Raw genomic sequence first — 23,641 nt, forward strand, 5'->3', positions numbered from 1 at the left:
CTCACATTTTTGGAGGCTGGGAAGTCCAAGATCAAGACACTGGCAGATTCAGTGTCTGGTGATGGCCTTCTTCCTGGTTCATAGATGGTCATCTTCTCACTGTGTCCTCACATGGTGGGAGGGGTGAGGGAGTCCTATGGGGTCTCTTTTTTAATAAGGGCACTAACCATGTTCATGAGGGCTCCACCATCATGAGCTAATCACCACCCAAAAAGCCCACCTCCTAACACCATCACGTTGGGCATTAGGATTTCAATATATGAATTTGGGAGGACAAATATTCAGACCATAACAACTGTCCCTTCCATTTCCAGTATAAGATGAGAGCTTGGTAACTCAAGGGATTTGGAGATTTCTTTTTTTTTAAGCAGAGGGAAGGAAATTGAGAATTTCACTCTTAGGTTTCAGATCCCCTAGTTCTTTTTTCCACTCAGAAGGATTCACTGGCCAGTAGCGACTGACCTCACCTTGCCTTCAATCAGTGAGTTCCCCTATGATTGAATTCCTTCTCCTGAGAAGCTAAAATGCTAGTAAGATTGACAGAACTGTTAGAAAACTATACAAATGAGATGACAAACATGGACATAAATCCATATGCCTTTCAAAATTGTGAGCTGTGAGATAGATTCATCAATAATAAAACTAAGATGTGCAATAAAATCAAATTCTGGGGACTTCCCTGCCAGTCCAGTGGTTAAAACTTCATGTTCCCACTGCAGGGGGCCACAGGTTCAATCCCTGGTTGGGGAACTAAGATCCTGCATGCCACGTGACATGGCCAAAAAAGTTAAAAAAAAAACTAATTCTGCATCATCTCCAGCCTTCATTGTGGAGACTATGTCAGTTTTGAGGTAGTTTAGTGGATAAGACTCAGTCCGTGTAAGATGTGTCTCAGGTTTTGTTGGAGCAGTGCTTGTTGTAAGAAAGAAATGAAAGCATATGGCTGTGTCTTTCCCAGCTACTACAGAGCCAATGAAGTACAGCAGTTCAGCTATTCTCGGCCGTTCCGGAAAGGAGAAAAGGATCCCGACAATGAGTTTGCTGTGAGTGCACCACGTTGATCCTCTAAAACAAGATGAAATTGACATCCAAACTGGAGGCCTTCCATTCAACCAGCATCTCCAGCAGAAACGATGGCAGCCCTGGAGATAGAGTTTCCGTGTGCTTATTACCTAGTCAGCAGACTGTTGTCTCAGTGGAAAACTCTAGACTAGTGATCCAGGAACTGGGCTCCACTCCTGGGCCTGCCACCACCATGACCTTGATTTGAGCATGTCACACCTCTCTGGACCTCAAATTTCCCATCAAAAAGGGCGAGGGATCCCCAATAGATAATTCCTTTCTGCTTTAAGCACTTAGAATCCTTAATGTTTGGGAGAAAGTGTGGCCCATTCACTAAGGAGGCACTGAAAATAAAATCTCTAGATAACCAACAAGGACCTACTGTACAGCACAGGGAACTCTGCTCAATATTCTGTAATAACCTAAATGGGAAAAGAATTTGGAAAAGAATAGATAGATGTATATGTATAACTGAATCACTTTGCTGTACACCTGAAACTAACAATCAACTACTCTCTGATATGAAATAATTTCAATTTTAATTTATTTTAAAAAAACTTAAAAAAGAGAATCTCATAAACCTGGGAGTTTTGCTGTTTTGCCTGGGAACTGACCAACATTTCCTACTTTCCTTCCTTCCACCAGACCATGTGGATTGAAAGGACCACGTATACGACTGCCTATACCTTCCCTGGGATTCTCAAGTGGTTTGAAGTCAAACAGATTTCAACAGTAAGTCATTTGGAAGTGGAACTCAGAAAAATCTTTCTGTCTCCAAACAGAATGAGAGCCTTTGTTAAATCCCCCCTCCAGTTCTCACTAGCTCCTCTGGCCCACTTTATTTTCCAAAAGAGAAATAAAAGACATGCTTGTAGAATAGAACTCCTTTGTAAAACTGATGTTACAACACCAACCCTAAAGATTACTCCCAGTGAATGGCTCTTTTATGACCAAATGGGTGTTGTCTCCTCAAGGATCCTGCCACTGCCCAAAAACATTTTTGGAATTCCTCCTTTGAGTTTCCTATCAATCACATTCTTCTCTCCAAGAACATTTCCTCTTATTTTCAGCTAGTCACATCACCATTCATCCTAGACTTTTCCATCTTCATCACTCCCCACAGCTGTTTGTTTTACCTCTTTAATATTTATTAAATCTGTTTTAGTTTTTTTTCCCCCAGCCCTCCTACTGAGGTATCCTGTTTCTAGTCCCTCATTCATCTCTGGTTGGTTGATGCCATTGAAAAAACCTCCTGATTGGCCTCCCTGCATTGGCTTCTTAGGTCCATTTTCCTCTCTGCCTCAGAGTGTGAATTCCATAGTGAAAACCTGGCTGTATCATTCTCATGCTTAAAACCTTGCTGTGGCTCCCCAATGCCTAGACTAGAAAGCCCATGCTCCTAGCACATGCGTACAGGGTCTTTGTGACTAAGCTCTTCCACTTCATCTTCTATGGAATCTACTGGAACTAAATTGCTCATTCCGTGCTATGTCAACCCTCTCTGACATTAGGTCATTTTCTCTGCCCAGCATGCCCTCTGACCACTTCTCAACCTAACTCCCGTTGAGATTTAGTTTAGGTTCCAGCTTCTCCAGGAAGCCATCTCTGAAACTCCCAAGCTGGGTTAGATGCCCTTTCTCTGTGCCCTGTCACAACTTTGGCTTATTTCTAAAGAGTTACCTACCATGCTTACATATCTTGAAACCTCCCCACCCTGACCCTGTGAAAACCGTATGCTCCTCGCAGCCATGAATTATATCTTAATCACTTTTGTAACAATGGTGCATAGCACAGTACGTGCCTAAAATAAGTAATCAAGAAATATGTCTTGAACAAATCTGAAGTTTGATGTGTTCCATACCACTAGTGATAAATTATTCTTCTTCAAGTATGAATACGATTTTGGACAGAGGCTTTTGGAATTAAGTCTGGTGTAGGAGATCATGCTGGTTGATCACGGTAAAATGAAGAAGGACACAAGATTTTTCTTGAATCTGGTTTGGAAGACATTTCCACAGGAGGAGCTCTCTCTGAATCCGCATTGCATCTTATTTCATTCGCATCCAAAATCCAGCTTGAATATTCTAATACATCCTATTATTTCTGACTTCCGTAAACCATAGAACCCCTACTAAGGAGACTTAATATATGGTCTGAACGTGTGACTTCCAAGATCACTTACCTTTTCTCACGGAAGGAGCATCAAACCTCTTACCAGTGAACGTTTTTGGTGTGCAGAGGTGTCTTGGGTCAGATATATTGCTCCTCTGTTGTCATTGATCTTCTCAAAAATCTGTAAGGAAGATTTGCCTAAGAAACAATCATTATTACAGCTCCAATTTTGTCTTCTCAAAATTTCCGTAGACACTTTGCTCCAAGAAATAATCATTACCATAGCTCCAATTTTTAAATCATCCTTGTACTTTCTGAGATTTTAAATAGCTTATTTAGCAGCTTACCAACACCATTTCAAATAAGTGTGCTATCCTTATTAATAAACATGACCCCGGGACTTGCCTGGCAGATCCAGTGGTTAGGACTCTGCGCTTTCACTGCAGGGGGCACAGGTTCTATCCCTGGTCGGGGAACTAAGATCCCGCGTGCCGCTCGGTGCGGCCAAAAAGAAAAAAAAAACATGACTTTGACAAGCAAAACATCACTCCTCGATAGCTTGGTGGGAATTGTATGCCTTTTGAGGGGAAGACCTAGGCTTTTTCCAGTCTTGGCTGTGGAGCTCAGCGTCTCTCCTCTGCCATGCTCTCTGTCACAGGAGGAAATCAGTCCTCTGGAGAATGCCATTGAAACCATGGAGCTCACCAATGAGAAGATCAGCAACTGTGTCCAGCAGCACGCCTGGGACCGGTCCCTCTCCGTGCATCCCCTCTCCATGCTTCTCAGTGGCATTGTGGACCCGGCTGTCATGGGGGGCTACTCCAACTATGAGAAGGTGGGCTGCGTCCCGGGAACCCCACGGGGCCACCAGGTCTGGCGTGTCTCTCCTGCCTTCTCCAGCGGCAGCTGGTGAATTCGTTTCTTACAACTTCTCTGAGAGATTTTCGTTCTCCCCTCTTTGTGAATGGGCAAATGAAATTAATGACAGGCTTCTCCCTGACCTCATGCCTGCTAGATACCATCAGCCACCCAGACAGGGTTAGGCCACTGTCTGGTAGAGTCACCGAAAGATCAATCTGATAGACTTCTGGTTGATCCACCAGCTGTGAATTCCCTTCCCACTCCCTCTCTCCCCTGGAAGGTAGAAAGCATACAAGTGGACCCCAGACCTGAGGATGCCCTGGAAGGGAAGCAGCATCTGTGGGAAACACAGAGCCACGCTCTATTTGGAGCCCTGACATGGTGTGCCATTGGTTGTATGGACAAACGCTGGCCCTGGCTCTACGATTAAATTAATTCAGCTAAGTGTCGTATCTGTTACTCTGGAAAAACATGAATGGAATGCTCATCACATGGGACTCCATTGCATAGGGTTTGGATGTAGCATCACTTAAAGTGGAGGTAATGCAGTCAGTAGAATTTGGTTACATATAATCCATAGAAGCAGGATTTTTAATTGCTAGGTATGTTTTCAGTGGCTAAATAATTTGGGGGTCCTCTTCTTGAGTATAAATAAACAAGTTACACCCCTGTTGAGTAACATGGAGAGTGAGTGGGAAGAAAAGGAGATGGATGGGAAAGATGAGAGAGGTTAACTGGGATGATTCTCTTATTTCCATTTGTACACAATGTCCTGGGAAGAGCAGGGGCTTCAGAATCAGTCACTCTTATGACCCAGTTCTGGCTTCCCATTGGCCACTGTGTGCTCTTGGGCGAGATACTTCATCTCTCTGAGCTCCAGTTTTCATATTTGAAAACAGTAAGGAAAATACATAACTGACAGGAGTGACATGGGGCTTAAGGGAGACCTCCTATATATGAGGAACATCATACGACACCTGCCATGTAGTGGTGGCTTGATCAGGGTCGGTTTTCTTCCTGTCTACTTGGAACAGAATGTGTGATTTGAGTGTTCTTTTTTATTTTTTTTGGCATGAGGGATCTTAGTTCCCCATCCAGGGATCAAACCCGCACCCCGTGCCTTGGAAGCACGGAGTCTCAACCACTGGACCCCCAGGGATGTCCCCGTTTGAGTGTTGTTGATGAGTGGGGCTTACCAGTGCTACAGTGATCTTCTTCTGTCGTTTGTTCAACCTCTCAACCTTTTTTAGTCTTCTTATTCTCAGCAGCTGGGAAAGCACCAGAGAAACTCTGGTTTGCCCATGTTAGGTTTCAGTAATAATTTCTAGTGTTATAATGGAATTCAATACTAGGGCCCAGAATACAATACTTTTTTGATGCTATAATGATTTCAGTGTGTGTTTTTTCCTGTGAGCTATCTGGTACTGATTTTGATGTGTCTTTCCAAGTATTCATTTTTTTTTCAGAATGCTCCTAAACTCTGATTTATATACGCTGATATCTGTGACTATTACATAATTTTATATGAAGTTTTTTCCAGTGTGACCATCTTCTAATTAAAATGAAAAAAAAAAAGGGAAGGAAAGGAAGGATATGTAAACAAATTTATTTCAGCAACTTTTAAAAACTGTTAGTTTTTACTTTTAATTAATATGTATGACTTTGTACATTTCTAAACATAAGAAAAAGGTAAACTCGTTGATCACCTTGAACTATTGCAATCAGGTGGGGAATCCATCATTACCTACTTGATACAGGCGACCTATTTTAAGGCAGCTCTTTAATCAGTGCCTGAGTGATGGGAACACAGGAGCTGCGTGCGGTAATTCATCAGCCCTTTCTGTTGGGAGGCAGGACTCTGCTAGAAAAACTAATTTCAGGGGACTCTGCTCTGATGTTCCCTGACTCAACTGATGCTTTGGGAATTTCAGTGCGTTTTATCAGAGGTCAAAAATTTTTTTAACTTTCAAATTTAAACTGCGTATATTTTGAAAGGTAAAGGTGGCTGAAGATTTAAGCCAATCCTATGTTTTCATTTATATTGACAGTCCCTCTAAATATGAATCTGCCAGAATGAGCTGCTCTGTAAATGTGCTGTCCTGTTTCCTTTGTGTGATGCATGGATTGCATATATTTATATTCTCTGTTGTACTCGTTTTCTAGAGCTGCCATAACAAAGTACCACAAACAGCGTGGCTTAAAACAATAGGAATTGATTGTCTCACAGTTCTGGGGTCCAGTAGTCTGAAATCAAGGTGTCAGCAACGTTGATTCCCTCTGAGGCCTCTGAGGGAGAGTCTGCCCCCTGCCTCTCTCCTGGCTTCTGTGGGCTGCTGGCAGCCTTTGGTATCCCTTGCCTTGTAGATGACTGTCTTCTCCTTGGCTCTTTACATGGTGTTCTCTCTGTGTACATGAGTCTGTCTCCTCATATCCCCTTTTTGCAAGGACACCGGTCAGATTGGATGAGGGGTCCATCCTACTCTCATGTGACCTCATCTTAACTAATTACCTCTGCAATAAGTCTGTGTCCATCTAAGGTCACATTCTGAGGTCCCAGGGCTTAGGACTTCAACCTATGAATTCGGGGCAGGGGGGACACAGTTTAACCCATAACATCTTCCCACAAAGTAAAGAGTTTGCACATACTCTGTTTTCCACACAAAATGGGCTGATCCCTTTTATAACGGTATCCTGTAGTTTCAGGAACTCTTGGGTTTCATGTAATGGGGTGGTTTTCCTACTAGTGAAGCAAAAGAGTGAAGGGGAACTTTGAAGGCTGGTCTTCAAAAGCACTCTCAGAAATGATGGTTATGGTAAAGGGAGAAAATAGATAACTCCCGTTTTGAACTCTGTCGGAGCTCAAATGTTCACTACAGACTTTAGTTTTTCTTTCCTAATCAATTCTGTCTTTAAAATGGTCTCCTATGGAACACCTGTATTTATAGTTTGAGTTTGAGTTTGAGTGTTTTGTTTTTTGTTTTTATTTATTTATTTATTTATTTATTTTTGGCTGTGTTGGGTCTTCGTTTTCTGTGCAAGGGCTTTCTCCAGTTACGGCGAGTGGGGGCCACTCTTCATCACGGTGCGCGGGCCTCTCACTATCGCGGCCTCTCTTGTTGCGGAGCACAAGCTCCAGACGCACAGGTTCAGTAGCTGTGGCTCACGGGCTCAGTAGCTCCATGGCATGTGGGATCCTCCCAGACCAGGGCTTGAACCCGTGTCCCCTGCACTGGCAGGCAGATTCCCAACCACTGCGCCACCAGGGAAGCCCAAGTTTGAGTTTTATGTCCCCATTATAGGACCTTTCCATGAATGTTTATTGATGTTATGGGTGACATGGTCTTGACATAGCATAATAAATGCAACCTGCATTTAATATTTTCAAAAGACTTTCACATCTGTAGCATTTCTCATGTTGTCCTCAAAGTAGCCTTTTGGATAGGTGATTAGTAAGAAAGTGCCAATACGAATCTTCAGGAATTGCGATACAGCCTATAAAATGCTGGGCAGGAAAACTCTCAGCCACATCATTGGCCTATTAAATTTTTGCTCTTTCCTTTATAAGATCTAGGCACTTACTCTAATGAGTAACCTTTTGATATTGCCATTTGGCCTTTTCTTAGCTCTTTGGGGAAGTTATTTAATGAATGGCATTCTGCTCTGCTGCTGCTGCTGATGATTTGATTTGTGTGTGTGTAGCAGTTGAGAATGTACTCTTGCTAGGAATTGCATGATTCCAGGAAGACTACAGAATAACTCTTTCCTTTTTGAATTGTCCACTCAGGTGTTTTAAGGGCTTCCCAGGAAAGGAACGAATGTTTACTTAATCATTCCTGGTTCATCAGCCAGAACAGAAGACGTGTTTCACCCTTCTAGGCTTCCCTCCCCTTCCTCTTAGGGTCAAATACACAGATAGGAATGTGTTCTAATCAATACCTGCCCATGCTTTGCTTTTAGGCTTTTTTTACAGAAAAGTACTTGCAGGAGCATCCTGAAGACCAGGAGAAGATCGAGCTGCTAAAGCGACTAATAGCGTTGCAGGTATGTCCAGGGGAGGCGTGGCTGGGCAGCTCTCCATGCTCTGTGGGCGACCACCACACACAACACCAGGATATTCTCTAGGGCATCCATCTCCAAGCGCACGTTTAGGGTTACTTTTTTTTTTTTTTTAACCCTTGGAATCGCAACCTATCTATTTATTTGGCGAAGCAACGTAGGAAGAACATTCCATTAGACTGCACAGTGTTGAGAGGGGCCTTCTTAGAGGGGAGATTAAAGTCCCCAAATTGGTTTGCCGGCCTGTGTTTCCAGATGAGAGATGTTGGCCTCAGTTTCTCTCTCTCTCTCTCTCACTACTTCTATGAACAGTGGGAGGAAACGCAGTCATACAGTTGAGTCCAAAGTGAAACACATCAGTTACTCCTGCATAGAAAGGCCCCCAGGCTCACGTGGATTTGCCTTGCCTGTCAGCCCTTCCCCTGGTTACTTGTATCCCCAGTGTGCAGGTTCCTCTGCATCTTTGACCCAAGAGCATCCAGTTCCCAAGCTTTACACTGAGAAGCAGTGTTTTCGTTTGAAACGTGCTCTGTCTACCGGTGTACCTGTCCATCCCCACCTTCCATCTTTCCCCAGCATCCAGATCTGAACTATCCCTCTTCCTAAACAATATCCCATTCCTTTCATGCCCTTCTTCCCAGATGCCTCTGCTGACAGAGGGGATCCGCATCCATGGGGAGAAGCTGACGGAGCAGCTGAAGCCACTGCACGACCGGTTGTCTTCTTGCTTCCGGGAACTCAAGGAGAAAGTGGAAAAGCTCTATGGGGTTATAACACTGGTAGGCTTTGTCTCAACAGCCATGAGCTTTTTCTAGTCTCTTCTACCGTTTATGATATTGATCCGTTTTTCAGATGCCAAATGAGTCAAAGTAGCCTAGGAATGGCATGCAAACACTGGGGCAGTTCGGAGAAGGCATGGTCCCCTCTTGATAACCTTCAACTGTTGTTGTGCTGGACAGTGGCTCTTAAACTTGAATGACCGTCAGAGCCACCTGGAAGGCTCATGAAAACAGATTGCTGGGCCACATCCTTAGGGTTTCTGATTCACTTGGTCTGGGATGGGGCCCAAGAATTTGCATTTCTAACATGCCGGCAGGTAGTGCTGCGGGCCTAGGCACCACACTGTGAAAACCACACGACTAGAAATTGGGGTTTCCTAATCCCAGACACTGGTTATTCCTGTCCTGTCTAGCCCAACTCCTAGCCCAACTCCTACACTTTTTCCTAATCTTTATTTTTTATTTTGGTGAAATGTTCATATTCATCACACCTTCGAAGGGGACAGAGAATTGTGAATTACATTTGACAATGCACGTAGCTGATGTCATGATTTTTTTGGACAGTTGTAACATTTCTCACAGCTACAGTTTTCTTCTTTTCCTCCCAAGAAGTTGGGTGGAGCGATAGATACATGGGTCAGCCTCTTCTCTCCCACAGTTGATGGTATGCTTGGTTCCAGCTTCATTTAACCGCTCTTTTTAACATGAGTTCATCCAGCTCTCTTCAAATGTTGTGTTCTTGAACCCCAGATTTTCAGAAATCCTCTTTCCTCCAAATCAAAGCTCTGCATTTCTTTTCATGTATTCCTGTCCCCTATTCCCATACCTCCATCTCTGCTACATTTTTCTCCCTAGTATCTTTTTGATCATCTCTCTCAGTCACCCAACTGTTCAGTCATGCCTTCCTACGAATTTACCTCCTAACCTGTTGGCAGTTAAGAGTTTTCTTTTAGGAACTTTTGTCTTTTACACAAATTCCTAGATGGCAAAGACTTGGCTTTCACTCAATGAGTTTAGTTTTTATTAGACCCAGGCCAATATTAACATTTGAATTTGATATGGTGACCTACTGGAGACATTTCTTATGAGAGTATATCCGTATTCCTTTATTTCCTAAGATTCACCAGGATAAGCATCAGGTGTCCAGTTTCAATCTAAAACTTTTCTATTAGGCCAGTATTCTTTTTTTTAAATGGCCAGTAGAAGCTAAGCTGGAGAAGCAGACAGAGGGGTTTTCTATTTTTATTGATGAGTAATGAACATCTTGGTTTCCCTCTCTTATGAGGCTGGCAGAAAGTTAGGGTGAATTTTTCTCTAGTTTTAGAAACAAGGTAGGCTTAACCGAAGTTGTGTTTATAACTAAGAATATAAGAGGGGTGGGGGAGGGATGGACAGGGAGGGTGGAGAAGGGATGGATTGGGGGACAAGGATGGATCGGGAGTTTGGGATTAGCAGATGTAAACTAGTATATATAGGATGGGTAAACAACAAGGTCCTACTGTATAGCACAGGGACCTATATTCAATATCCTGTGATAAACCATTATGGAAAAGAATATGAAAAGGAAAAAATATATATATATTTAACTGAATCACTTTGCTGTACAGCAGAAACTAAAACAGCATTGTAAATCAACTATACTTCAATAAAACAAATCTTTTAAAAATGGAGAGTTGCTTAATATACAGAAAATGAACTCACAACCTAGATGCTTAAATGTCAGGATGTTGTGATATGCAGTTACAAAATATCTCGTATGTCATAATAAACAAAATGTCAGTAAAATCTTTCAAACTACAAAAAAAGAATACAAGTATTTGCAATATTTAACAACCGACGCAACACAGGCACCAACCCATCAGAATGGGGTGCCAACCCCAATACAGGTGGGCACTCGCCACAAACCAGCGGGGACTGCACCAGTTCCTAAGGGCTGAATTCCAGGCCAGCTAACCATGAGGGATCATGTCTCCTTTAGCCGCCCAACTTGACGGAGAGGAAGCAAAACCGCACAGGGTCTATGGTGCTCCCCTACATCATGTCGTCCACACTGCGGAGATTGTCCATCACCTCGGTGACTTCCTCTGTGATCTCCAGCTCTTCTAACTCATCTGATAATGCTCCTTCCAGACCAGGATCTGATGGGTAAGGCTTTGATCTTTAATTGCCAGGAGGGGTGAGGTAACTCCTTCCTAATGTTTGCCTTTGGTCCCCAAAGTGAGACTTGGTCAGTGTGGATGCATCATCTTCGTAAGGGAAATAATTCACAGTACCTGGGTTATTAGTTTTTGGGTCTTTCTCATCGTCTTCGTCATGAGGAATATCATTATTTACGTGATAGTAGCAACAGTTATGAAAAATGGAAAAAAAAATCACCCATAACGCTATCACACCCTATGACCCAGCCAATCATATCCTATTTTGTTTGTTTCAGAATAATTTGTAGTTATTGCTTGACTTTTTTTGTTTCAGTTTTTTAAAATAATTTTTAAGTTTATTTTATGAGTAGGCAATGTAATCACATATGAAATTTCAAAGGTACAAAAGGACGTATCATGAGAGGTCTCCTGTCAGTGCCCGACTCCCAGCTCATCAGTACCACTCTCCAGAGGCCAGTGATGTTAGCATTCAGGTTCATGTCCGTGGTGCCTTTCCAGCAGCTCTTTATCTATACAGAAGCAGTTCCTAAATATATATCCTTCGTCACACGTTTTTTATTTATAAACGGCAGCATATAATACTCTTTGCCTTGCTTTTTAAAAAAATTAGTTTATTTATTTATTTATTTTTGGCTGCGTTGGCGAGTGGGAGCTACTCTTCGTTGAGGTGTGCGGGCTTCTCATTGCAGTGGCTTCTCTTGTTGCAGAGCACAGGCTCTAGGCATGCAGGCTCCAGTAGTTGTGGCACACGGTCTCAGTAGTTGTGGCTCACGGGTCCTAGAGCGCAGGCTCAGTAGTTGTGGCACACAGGCTTAGTTGCTCCACGGCATGTGGGATCTTCCCGGACCAGGGCTCGAACCCGTGTCCCCTGCGTTGGCAGGCAGATTCTTAACCACTGCGCCACCAGGGCAGTCCTGCTTTGCTTTTTTCACTGACTAGATCTTGAAAATCATTCCATTTCAGAACTGCGAGAGCCTCCTCTTTCCTTTGAGTTGCAGACATCTCATGATTTCCCTACTTGTGATACACTCCATCATTGTCTACTGATGGACATTTGGTTGATTTCAGCCTTTTACTATCACAGTAGTGATAGCAATGAGTAACCTTAAAAATATATTATTTTGTTAATATTCAAGTATATCAATATGAGAAAAAGTCCAGAAGTGAAATTGCTCTGTCAAACATATATAGCTGCAGTTTTCAAAATTATTCCTAAACTGACTTTCATAGAGATTATACCCATTTACAGTTCCATCAGCAACACACAAGGGTGCCTGTTCACCCACATCTTGCCACCAAATTGTGTATTATCAGGCCTTTTAATTTTTACCAATCTGATAGGTGGAAAATATTTTCTTGGCCTAGGGCTTTTGTCTGGTTGCATATTGGTTTTCTTTCATCCCTCTTGTTTTGTGTGAGGTTGAGCATCTTTTCATTTGTTTAGTAGCTTGTATGTATTTTATTTTCTGTGAACTGTGGTCAGATATTTTGTGTACATTTTTCTGTTGGATATTGACCCTTTGTCTGTGATATGCGTTGAAATATTTCCAATTTCTCCTTTGTCTTCTGACTTTGCTTCTAATCTTTTATTTAGTTATGCTGATTTTTTTATGCAGTCAAATAAGTTAATATTTGATTTTATGGCTTCTGGATTTTATATCATAAAGGCCTTCCTCACTTTAAGACTACAAAAAGCCTAATTTTAGGTTTTCAGTATTTATTATAAAATCTGTGCTTCTTTGCAATTTATTTTAGTATAAAGTGTAAGGTATAGAACCAATTTTTTTTTCCTTCTTGGCTACCCAATTCTCCCTATAACATTTAGTGAGCAACCCATCTTTTCTCTACTGATTTGAAATGTCAGCCTTATAAAAAAATCAAATTCCAATATGTTCTTTAGTCTGTTTGTAGACTTGTTCCCCATTTCTTAGATCTACCTGTGTGGTTCATGCACTTGTTCTAATGCAGTTTTAATTACTATAGATTTTAAAGGTTTTAAAATTTCTAGTAGTTTTTTTTCAGAATTTGTCTGGCTAGTTTTATTCATCGCTCATTTTCGTATTAACTTGTCTGGAATCCTGTTATTTTTATTGGGATATGTTAAATTTATGGATTGAATTTAGGGCTTTTTGATGTTGAGCCTTCTTGCGAGAAACATGGAGTGCCTTTCCATATGTTCAAATTTAAAATATTTTAAAGGAGTGAATTCATAATTGTGTTCAAGTGGAAAAGCATAGCATGTACCATTTTGTGACCTATTGCTTAATTTTATGTACATGATGAGTATTTAACATCACCGTGTGTTTTAATGTTGAATATAAGTTAAGTCAGTTGACTTAACACTTATTTATAATTTTGTAATTCCATATTATAATAATCATATCACAAAAATAGCCTGTCCAAATGGCCTTCTACCTGGCAATCAAATATTTTATTTATTTATTTACTTACTTACTTATTTATTGGCTGCATTGGGTCTTCACTGCTGCATGCAGGCTTTCTCTAGTTGCGGCGAGCGGGGGCTACTCTTTGTTGAGGTGTGAGGGCTTCTCATTGCGGTGGCTTCTCTTGTTACGGAGCATGGGCTCTAGGCACGCGAGCTTCAGTAGTTGTGGCATGCGGGCTCAGTAGTTGTGGCTCATGGGCTCTAGAGCACAGGCTCAGCAGTTGTGGTGCATGGGCTTAGCTGCTCCGTGGCATGTGGGATCTTCCCAGACCAGAGCTTGAACCCATGTCCCGTGCATTGGCAGGCAGATTCTTAACCACTGTGCCACCAGGGAAGCCCTCAAATGTTTATTATTTTCTAAATTATTTATCTATCCTTTACCATTGACATAGATATCTTTACACAGCTGCAGTTATAGCACAGATTTAATTTGGTAATTTGCTTTTCCTCTTTGTCTTTTTGTCATAAGCATTTTCCATATTGCTATATAATTTTATTATTAGTTTTTAATTATCACTTTTGATGGCTCTCTACCATTACATCATATGAATGTGCCATAATTAATTCTTCTCCCTACTATAGAATGTTTAAGCTTTGTCACTGTTTCTAAACAGATAACCATAAAAGTTCATTATAAATTTAATAAAAGACATTTAGGGAGTACCCTGGTGGCTTAGTGGTTAGGATTCAGTGTTTTCACTGCTGTGGCCCAGGTTCAATCCCTGGTCGAGGAACTGAGATCCTGCAAGCCCCTCAGTACGGCCAAAATTAAAAAAAAAAAAAAAAAAAAAATTAGGTTGTATCAATATAAAATGCATTTATACTATTAAGAATTGTAACAAACATGTGTCCATATAGCTTTACGATTATTTAAGATATAGTCTCAGATCACTTCTCAGCCTTTAGGTTAAGATGGAGTGTAGGCTTTACTTCCCCAAAGCATATATTACTTATTCAGGGAGTAATATTTTTTACAATTCTTGATATCACAAATGCCAATATGCAATGCCATATACAATGTATGAGTGACTATATAATTTTTCATAATATAGTCACCCGTATTAGGTATTTGGACTATTCTTAATCTTTTGAATTTCAAAATATTAAATAATACCTGATTCATTTGTTTATTTTTTTCCCATCTATGTTTTTTTTCATGCCGTAAAGAGATACTGCCTACTTTGTGGCAAGCGTAGAAGTTCTGTCCTGTTCTCTTTTCTTAAATAAACTCTGTCTCATTCCAAAAAAAAAATAAAAAGTTTTCAGGCAGCTGTTGAAACTCAGAGACACCGTAATTGCTGATCCATTAGGGCAGTAAATAGAGAGCAGGTGACTGGGGTCCTCTTTATGTCATGACCCCGGGCAAAGTGGGTTATTGCTCTTGCCCACATTTGCCCAGTAAGATGACATCATTGATGCCATTTTCTAGCATTTATTCAGGATGCTTCTTTAAACCATCTCAAACTGATTCACACCCAATGACCTCAATTCTCCTATTAGCAGTGTTATGTCACAGTATTCATTAGAACATTCATGGTGATTATTGGGTGTGCAGTCTGTAAAGGCTCACTTCTTTCTTGGTTGGGTGTATCCATCCTGTTTGGCACATGGGAGGCTGTGGCCCAGAAAGAGAATAACTTTATGAAACACAGTGCATCGTGTTAAGGGAAGCTGGAAGGGCTTGCACAGCAGGTCAACTCAGTACATGCTCAGAGCTCCAGCCAAGTAGGGGCCCCAAACCAACATTTTTTAGAAAAAAAATTACTCTTTGGAATTTCAGGAAAATCATTGAGATAGTCAGTGTAAGAAAAAAATAACACAGGCACTGTGGGACTACACTATCATTATTTTACTGTTTAGTTTGGTTCATAATTAGGCCCTAATGAAACTCATATTAGGGCCTAGATCTTTGCCTGTAGATCTAATGACCCACAGACACTTACCTTCATTCTCAATCTCACAGGTAAAGTAATAGTAGACCCAGTAGAATACTGGATTGTTGTTTTGGGGTTTTTTTTCCCTCCCTGACCAACTACTGTTTGAAGTGATTCTTTTTGTTTGATTTGGCTTGGTTGGTTTTAAGAATAATAAGCGTCTGTTTTGGAATTTAGTTCTATGATTTTTTTTAATTAGTACAGATTTAAGACAAATAATAGTGAGTGGCTTCCCCTTAAATATACTAATAATTGGAAAATACCAAAAAATTGCAAATTCAGGCATGTAATCTTTAAAAAATAATAATAATAATAAAAGATGATTCAGAAAAGGAGAGAATAATTTGAAATAAAAAAGAAGAAGAATTGTAGTGTAGAAGCATCTTCCATTGTGACTCCAGTGGTTCTTTAACCAGACTTCCCTGGTACTTTCTCATCCTGTATCTTCACTGAAGAGGGCAAAATATTTTGTAGAAAGTGAGACCTAAAGTATTAAAAAGCTTAAAATGACTTAAGAAGTATATCAGCCAAATACAATGAGTGAATCTTCTTTAGATCCCGATTCAAACAAATCCCTTGCCAAAAAAAATATGAGACAGGAAATTTGAACACTGACTGGATGTTTGATGAAATTAGAGAATTATTCACTTTTTTAGGAATGATGATGGGAGTGTAGTTTTGTTATGAAGGCGAATCCTTGCCTTGTAGAGATATGCACCAAAATATTTATAGATGAGATGTGATATCTAGGAATTACTTCCAAATAACCCAGTGAGGGGTGAGGGCTATGACTGGATGGATATAAGAAATAAGATTGGCCATGAGTTGATCACTGTTGATGCTGAGTAATGTACACATAAGATTTATTATATTCTCTCGGGGACTTCCCTGGCCATCCAGTGGTTAGGACTCCGTGCTTCCACTGCAAGGGGCGCAGGTTCGATCCTTGGTCGGGGAACTAAAATCCTGCATGGCACACAGCGCAGCCCAAAAAAAAAAAAGTTTATTATATTCTCTCCACTTTTTAATGTTCGAAATTTTCCATAATAAAATGTGAAAAAAAGTCTGCCCCTTCCAGTGATCTCATTTTAATATTTACATATTTAATAATTAGTGATACTAAGTTTTTAAAAAATTATTTGGATTTCTTTTTTCGTGAAATACCTGTTTATCTCCTTCGACAGTTTGTAAAAATTGAGCTACTCATATTTTTTTCTTTTTGATTTGTAAAAGTTTCTTATACATTAATGATATTTGCCATCTAAAGTATGTACAGCCAATAGTTTTAGTTTACGAATGATGCTTTCTGCTGAACAGAAGCTTTTAATTTTTAAATACTAAAAGCTGATAGCTGTTTTTTGTTGTCTTATTTCATATCAAAGCTTTTTCTAAAAAAAAAAAATAGGCTTTATTTTTTAGAGCAGTTTTAGGTTCACAGCAAGAATGACCAGAAAGTACAGAGAGTTCCCATGTACCTCTGCCCTGGACACGCCCAGCCTCCCCTACCGTAAGCATCCAGCACCAGAGCGATACATTTGTTACACTTGATGAACCTACATTGACACATCACAATCATCCAAAGTCCATAGTTTACGTTAGGGTTCACTCGTGGTGTTGTACATTGTGAGTTTTGATAAATATATTCACCATTGTAGTATCATATAGAATAATTTCACTGCCCTAAAAATCCTCTGTGCTCTGCCGACCTACCCCTCCAAACTTTTCATTTTTATGGAGTAAAATCTACCAATTTTTAGTTAAACCAGAACTGATTAAATACCCATTTAGAAGCTATAAGCAATCTGTACATCACAAAGATAGGTTTTTAACCCCTCCCCCCCCTCGTTTTTACATTTTGCCACATCATTCCTCTCTGTCTCTCCCCCCAACCCCCAGTCTACCATTTGAGAGTGGGCTGCATACACCATGGCTATGGAGCAAGCAGATTGTCATATTGTAACCACGTACTACATTCAGTACAGCCTATACATTCAGGAAATGTGACATTGACCCAATACTTAAAGCTACAACCCATATTCCAGTTTTTTGTTTTTTTTTTTTAATTTTTATTTATTATTTATTTATTATGTTTATTTTTGGCTGTGTTGGGTCTTCGTTTCTGTGTGAGGGCTTTCTCCAGTTGCGGCGAGTGGGGGCCACTCTTCATCGCGGTGCGCGGGCCTCTCACTATCGCGGCCTCTCTTGTTGCGGAGCACAGGCTCCAGACGCGCAGGCTCAGTAGTTGTGGCTCACGGGCCCAGTTGCTCCGCGGCATGCGGGATCCTCCCAGACCAGGGCCCGAACCCATGTCCCCTGCATCGGCAGGCGGACTCTCAACCACTGCGCCACCAGGGAAGCCCCATATTCCAGTTTTGTCAGTTGTCCCAGTAACGTCTTATAGCAATTTCTGGTACAGGATCCAATCAGGATCACATATTGTATTTAGCCATGTCTCTCTATTCTTTAATTTGAAATCGTTTCCTTAGCCTTTCCTTGTCTTTCATAATGATACTTTTGAAGATTATGGGCCAGTTATTTTATAGAATTTTTTTTCGTTTGGGTTTGTCTGATGTTTCCTCGTGCTTAGGATTCAGGTGATACATTTCTGTGTGATATGTTCTTTTCAGGTATCGTATCTGGAAGCACATTACCCATTTGTCCCTTATTAGTGATTTAATTGATCCTGTGGTTAAGATTTGGTCCATTTTCTTTTCTATTTTTAAAATAGTACTTACTATTTTTCCCTTTGTAATTAATAAGCAATTTATGGGGAGATATTTTGAGACTCTCCTGTTTCTCATCAAACTCTTCTCCTCTATGTATTAACATCTAATTATGGTTCTTGAATGGATCCATTTTCACTATGGTGCTTGAAAATCTATCACTGTAATTAAAAAACATTTGAGGAGTACTGCTATATGCTAGGCACTGTTGTAAGCATTCTGTAATCACCCTGTGAGGTAGGTACTATTATTATCCCCATTTCACATATAAGGAAACTGAGGTATGAAAAGGTTATCTGCCCAAGGTCACCCAGCAAGTCAGTGTAGGTAGGATTTGAACCCAGGCTGTAGGGCTCCAGAGAATGTGCTATTATCCACTACATAAAGCTGCCTATTCATCTTTTACTGTGTGAACTCTGTCTTTACCTCTAAGTTTAATAAGACCTTGTCTTCCTGAGATAAGATAAATATTCACTAGTATTTTCTTTCCGTACTTGGACGGCCTCATTTCTGTACACGTAGACCTTGAGAGATTCAATTGGCAGTTGGAAATTCAGATTACAACCTGAGAACAATGCCACAGGTCAAGGTTCGGCTGTGGAGTCATATCCCCTGGTCTTTTTGGAGTCAGTTTTTTGTTTGTTTGTTTGTTTGTTTTAATTTTTATTGGGGTATACTTAATTTACAATGTTGTGTTAGTTTCAGGTCTACAGCAAAGTGAATCAGTTGTACATATATCAGTTTTGACTGTCAGGTGATCAGTGTTTTCTGACTTTGTCCTTGTTCATGGCTGATAGGTCAATCCTTTTTTCAAAAAATTTATTGAAGTATAGTTGACTTACAATGTTGTGTTAATTTCTGCTGTATAACAAAGTGACTCAGTTATACATATATGTATTCTTTTTCATATTCTTTTCCATTATGGTTTATCCCAGGATATTGAATATAGTTCCCTGTGCTCTACAGTAGAACTTTGTTGTTTATCTATCCTATATTTACTAGTTTGCCTCTACTAACCCCAAACTCCCAATCCTTCCCTCCCCCACCCCTGATAGGTCCATCCTGGAGCCCCTTTTGGAGCGCAGGGCCTCGTCAGGGGCCAGAGTAGAAGATCTGTCCCTCAAAGAGGACAGTGAGAACCGGATGAGCAAGTTCAAGAGAAAAGACTGGAGTCTCAGCAAGTCCCAGGTCATCGCAGAGAAAGCATCAGAACCTGATGTGATGGTAAAAACAAACAAACAGACAAACAGCATAGATTTGTCAGTTTGCCATTGCTTTCCCTGGAGCCAGGCATTTCACCATGTACTTCACAGCTGTGAGTCACCAGACAGAAACCTAGCGGGGTTTCTCAGGACGCAGCAGCCTGGGGTAGAGTCAGATCTCAGATGGTGCTAAGAAAAACACGTACAGAGATCGGAGTCTCTAAATCCATAATGGTGCAAGATTTACCCACAGTATAAACATGTGGATTAATGGTTGGAGTTGTGGTTTTTGCCACTGTGGTCCATGACTCCATCCAAACATTGTCACTTCCCTTCTTTTAACTTAAAAAAATAAAAGGTTCTTGATTCTTCCGTAAGCCACATCAACTTGTTAAGTGTGGCAGGACCAGCTCTCCCTGAGAATCAGGGTGGCTCATCTCCAACCTAAATGGCACAGTCCAACTGTGATTAAAATCAAGTCTGTGGCCGGCCAGAAAATAGTCTATGGTCTGGTGATTCCCTGTTGGTGTCTCTGCCCTGGTGCCCCCAGCATGCCAGTGCGGTAAGCTTAGAAAGGGCTCCTGGAATTTTGCCCTTTAACAGTTTCTGCTCTGCTGATGAGGTTGTTCTGAGCATGGATGAGCCCAGCGTGCCTCACTGTGAGAACATTTTGCTGTGTTTCTCCCCACCCCCGCTGCTAGAGCCCAACCAGAAAAGCACAAAGGCCAAAGAGTCTCCAGCTGTCGGACAGTCGGCTGACACCGTTTCATGGCTCTTCCCCGCCTCAGTCAACACCCCTGAGCCCACCCCCGCTCACTCCTAAAGCGACCAGGACCCTGAGTAAGTCTTCCTGTAGAGACCCCTTCTATTCATTTTACTAGAGGACGGTGTATGTTTATGAATCTGGGCCATTTTTAACCAAGATAGCCACAAGGTGTATGAGATTATCGTCAAGTAGGTTCAATTCAGTGGTAGTGGGTATAATGCAATTAGATTAGGGTTTGGCAAGGAATCCTTAGGTTGCTGAGACTCATTAAAGTTTTCTACACAGGGAGCCACAGGGTTTCACTGCCCCTTTTCCAACTGTGATGGTATAAATGAGGTAGATCTGGAATAGGACTAGACAGGAAGTGAGTAACTTTGGAACTATTGGGCAGATAGCTGTGTACTTGATATGGAGAAGGGTCCAAAATAAGGACAAGAAATAGACCCATTCCATATATTACTTACAGTCAGGCTTGGGGACTCAGCAATACACAGAGCCTGAGAAGAATCACAAGGACCGCTTACTACAAAGGAATGATGGAGGGGTAAATCTTCACATCAAATGGGACACAGTAGTCAGCCGAGCGTCGGAGATAATCAGACAAGTTTTCCTGGAGGAAGTGGATATTGCACCCTTTAAATGATAAAACTATGACAGTTCAATTCAACCAATATTTATTGACTACCTAGTATGTGATAGATGCTTTTTCTAAGCACTTGGGATATATCAGAGAACAAAGTAATATCCTAAGTTCTAGAAAATATTCTCATCTTCAGCTTAAGAGTAAAAACCTTCAACAAAAAAAGTGAGATTTTTGCTTAAGAACTTCTGGTGAAGCCTTCAGTTAAATGAAAGGTGCTACATCTGTCCCAAGGCGTAGGAGATCTTCCTCATTCTGTCCACAGAAACTGTAGAATGTGACCGTAGCGATTTGCTTGACCAGCTGGGTTTAGGTGTTACCGTGGCCAGCAGAAGTGTCATGAGATCCCTTGGTGAATTTTTCTCTCTGCCTTCATCTACTTTGTGTCCTTTCTAGGCTCCCCATCTTTGGAGACAGACGGGCTGATGATGGCTGCGGTCCCACCTCCCCCTCCCCCCAAAAGCAAGCCCTACGAGAGCAGCCAGAGGAACTCCACAGAGGTAGGGGGGTGACGGCAGACGCTGGGGCCAGAGAGAGCCCAGCACTCATGGGAATGCAGCATTGGATTTCCCAAGATTTTTTTTTTTTTTTTTTTTTTTTTTTTTATGACTGTGTTGGGTCTTCGTTTCTGTGTGAGGGCTTTCTCCAGTTGCGGCGAGTGGGGGCCACTCTTCATCGCGGTGCGCGGGCCTCTCACTATCGCGGCCTCTCTTGTTGCGGAGCACAGGCTCCAGACGCGCAGGCTCAGTAGTTGTGGCTCACGGGCCCAGTTGCTCCGCGGCATGCGGGATCCTCCCAGACCAGGGCCCGAACCCATGTCCCCTGCATCGGCAGGCGGACTCTCAACCACTGCGCCACCAGGGAAGCCCCCCAAGATTTTTAAGAGGCAGGTTTTCCCATCAATTTGTCCCTCTAATCGATTCTTGGTTCATTCCTGAAACCATAAAGAGAGGGGAATTTTCAATGGGAAGGAACAGTATGCAAGGAGACCTTTCATCAGATTGAAGGTACCTCACCCTGGGCCCCGGGGTGGGGGGTGAAAAAGAAGTGAGTTCTCGTTCACACCTGAGGAGTTTACTTCTTCTGAGTGAGTGACAGTCATTCTGCAAGGGGCCTCCGATGGGTTTCCTTCATTCATTCAACACAAATTTATTGAGTCCCTACTATATATACGCCAAGTATTGGGGATATAGCAGTGTTAGTGTATATCTGATTAATGCAAGGGGAAGGGGGAGATTAAATCAGTCTAATTTCCCTTTTCACCTTGCAAAGGCTGTGTAGAGAAACTCAGATCAGTGAGAAGCTAACGCAGAATGTCGGAAATGTGGAGTAGAAGGCAGAATTAGGGAGAAAGGTAGGACTCATCTCTCCTTTCGTATGTCTGCTCCACCAGATTGCAGCCCCACTGCCTGTCCGGAGAGAAGCCAAAGCCCCGCCCCCTCCACCTCCAAAAGCTCGGAAGTCGGGCATCCTTTCTTCTGAACCTGGATCCCAGTGAGGATCTCGTCCTCCCTCTGGAACTCTGGTGCGTGGGAGCTGGCCTCGGGGAGGCAGTGTCCTCATTGCCTGGGTCCCCTGCTGCCTGCCTCTCCTCATCTGGGATTGAGGTTCACCAGCTCAAAACTGGTTTCATTCTTTGGAAAGCTTCTCTTTGATTGATGCCCGAGGCCACGCCGTATCTCCTCCAGTCCACGAGGAATGCCGGAATCGGCCGTGCCCCGTGTTTCTCCCTCACCATCATTACATTTCAGCCTCCAGCACAGTGCCACGGGGGTCCACGAAAGCCTGGATAAGTTCTTCAGTGGTGGTGGGAAAACCCCAGTAACCTATTCCTTGGAGGAATTTCTTGCTTTGCTTCTGAAAAGCTGTGCTTAAGACGTAGTTTTCTCACGTGGACATACCTTGTTCCATACAACATATTGGGAGAGACCAACATCAAGTACTTTGGTGGCCGGAATCATCTATCTTTCTGAGGTCTCCTGTGTCTCCTCTGTGGAAAAGAACCTCTTTTTGATGGAGATTGGCTGCTTTCAAGTATCGAAAGAACATTATCGAAAGAACATGGACTGGGTCGTGAGCCCTGAGCACCTGTGTCCCCCCACCCACCTGTGACATGGAAAAGCTGCCCTCCTTCCCCCCGCCCCGCGCCAGGAGTTCACTCACACTCCCGACTAATGGTCCTAACTGCAAGGCAGTCACTCCTTCCTACCATGGACTCCTGAGGCTCTGTCTTTTGCACACAGTTTCTTGTCCTGTTACCTCCTCTGAGCTGAAATCACTGGATATAAGGGACTTAGAAGTCCGGATCGAACTGCTTCTCTTCCAGATCCCATTGGAATGGCTCGGCAGCCCCTGTCTGCAACCTGATTTTACCCTGGAGAATACAGTGCAATATCTCGCTTTGATTATTTATTCCTCTTGATTGTGGAATTAATTTGATGACATGTTCATGGTACTCATGTCAATCCTCTTTTCAGAAGAAAAAGTGGGGTGCTTCAGAGAATCAAATATTACCACCAGATACACAAACAGCCACACAAAGTTAAAGACCTTTTGAGCTGGAAGGGCCTTAAAGCTCATACAGACACCCTCCCCCCCCTCATTTTGTAGATAAGGAAATTGAGGCTAAACACAGAAAATCCTACTACAGATTCTTTCTAATAACCCAGCTTGCTCATTGAGGTTATACCCAGATAACACCTCTAGAAGACAACCCTGACAAATTCTTCAATCCCTACCCCTAGTTGGAACAACAGTGGAAATGTCCCAGATGTTTCTATACTGTTTGGGTGTTTATGGCAAAATAGAAACCTTTTTGACTGTGGATGCCCTGGGTCAACCTGTGGGTATGCTCACCGGGGGCTCTTCCACAGCCTGGCCAGGTCCCCTTTCCTTCGAGGT

At 42.0% G+C, this 23,641-nt stretch overlaps 1 protein-coding gene across 1 annotated transcript in view; it reads left to right on the forward strand.

The window, feature by feature from the left end:
• Positions 1 to 23,152, forward strand: part of DOCK5 (dedicator of cytokinesis 5) — a 189,820-nt gene extending 166,668 nt beyond the window's left edge. The window contains exons 35-44 of the mRNA XM_082471422.1: positions 959 to 1,043; positions 1,708 to 1,794; positions 3,833 to 4,009; positions 7,993 to 8,076; positions 8,733 to 8,870; positions 10,849 to 11,015; positions 19,188 to 19,356; positions 20,036 to 20,174; positions 21,137 to 21,240; positions 22,134 to 23,152. Coding sequence (XP_082327548.1) covers positions 959 to 1,043; positions 1,708 to 1,794; positions 3,833 to 4,009; positions 7,993 to 8,076; positions 8,733 to 8,870; positions 10,849 to 11,015; positions 19,188 to 19,356; positions 20,036 to 20,174; positions 21,137 to 21,240; positions 22,134 to 22,238 — 1,255 coding nt within the window. The 3' untranslated portion in view covers positions 22,239 to 23,152. The remainder of the gene's footprint in view (positions 1 to 958; positions 1,044 to 1,707; positions 1,795 to 3,832; positions 4,010 to 7,992; positions 8,077 to 8,732; positions 8,871 to 10,848; positions 11,016 to 19,187; positions 19,357 to 20,035; positions 20,175 to 21,136; positions 21,241 to 22,133) is intronic.
• Positions 23,153 to 23,641: the final 489 nt, after the last annotated feature.

The sequence above is a fragment of the Balaenoptera physalus genome, assembly GCF_965194825.1.
Source record: "Balaenoptera physalus genome assembly, chromosome: 7".
NCBI classification, from domain to species: Eukaryota; Metazoa; Chordata; class Mammalia; order Artiodactyla; family Balaenopteridae; genus Balaenoptera; species Balaenoptera physalus.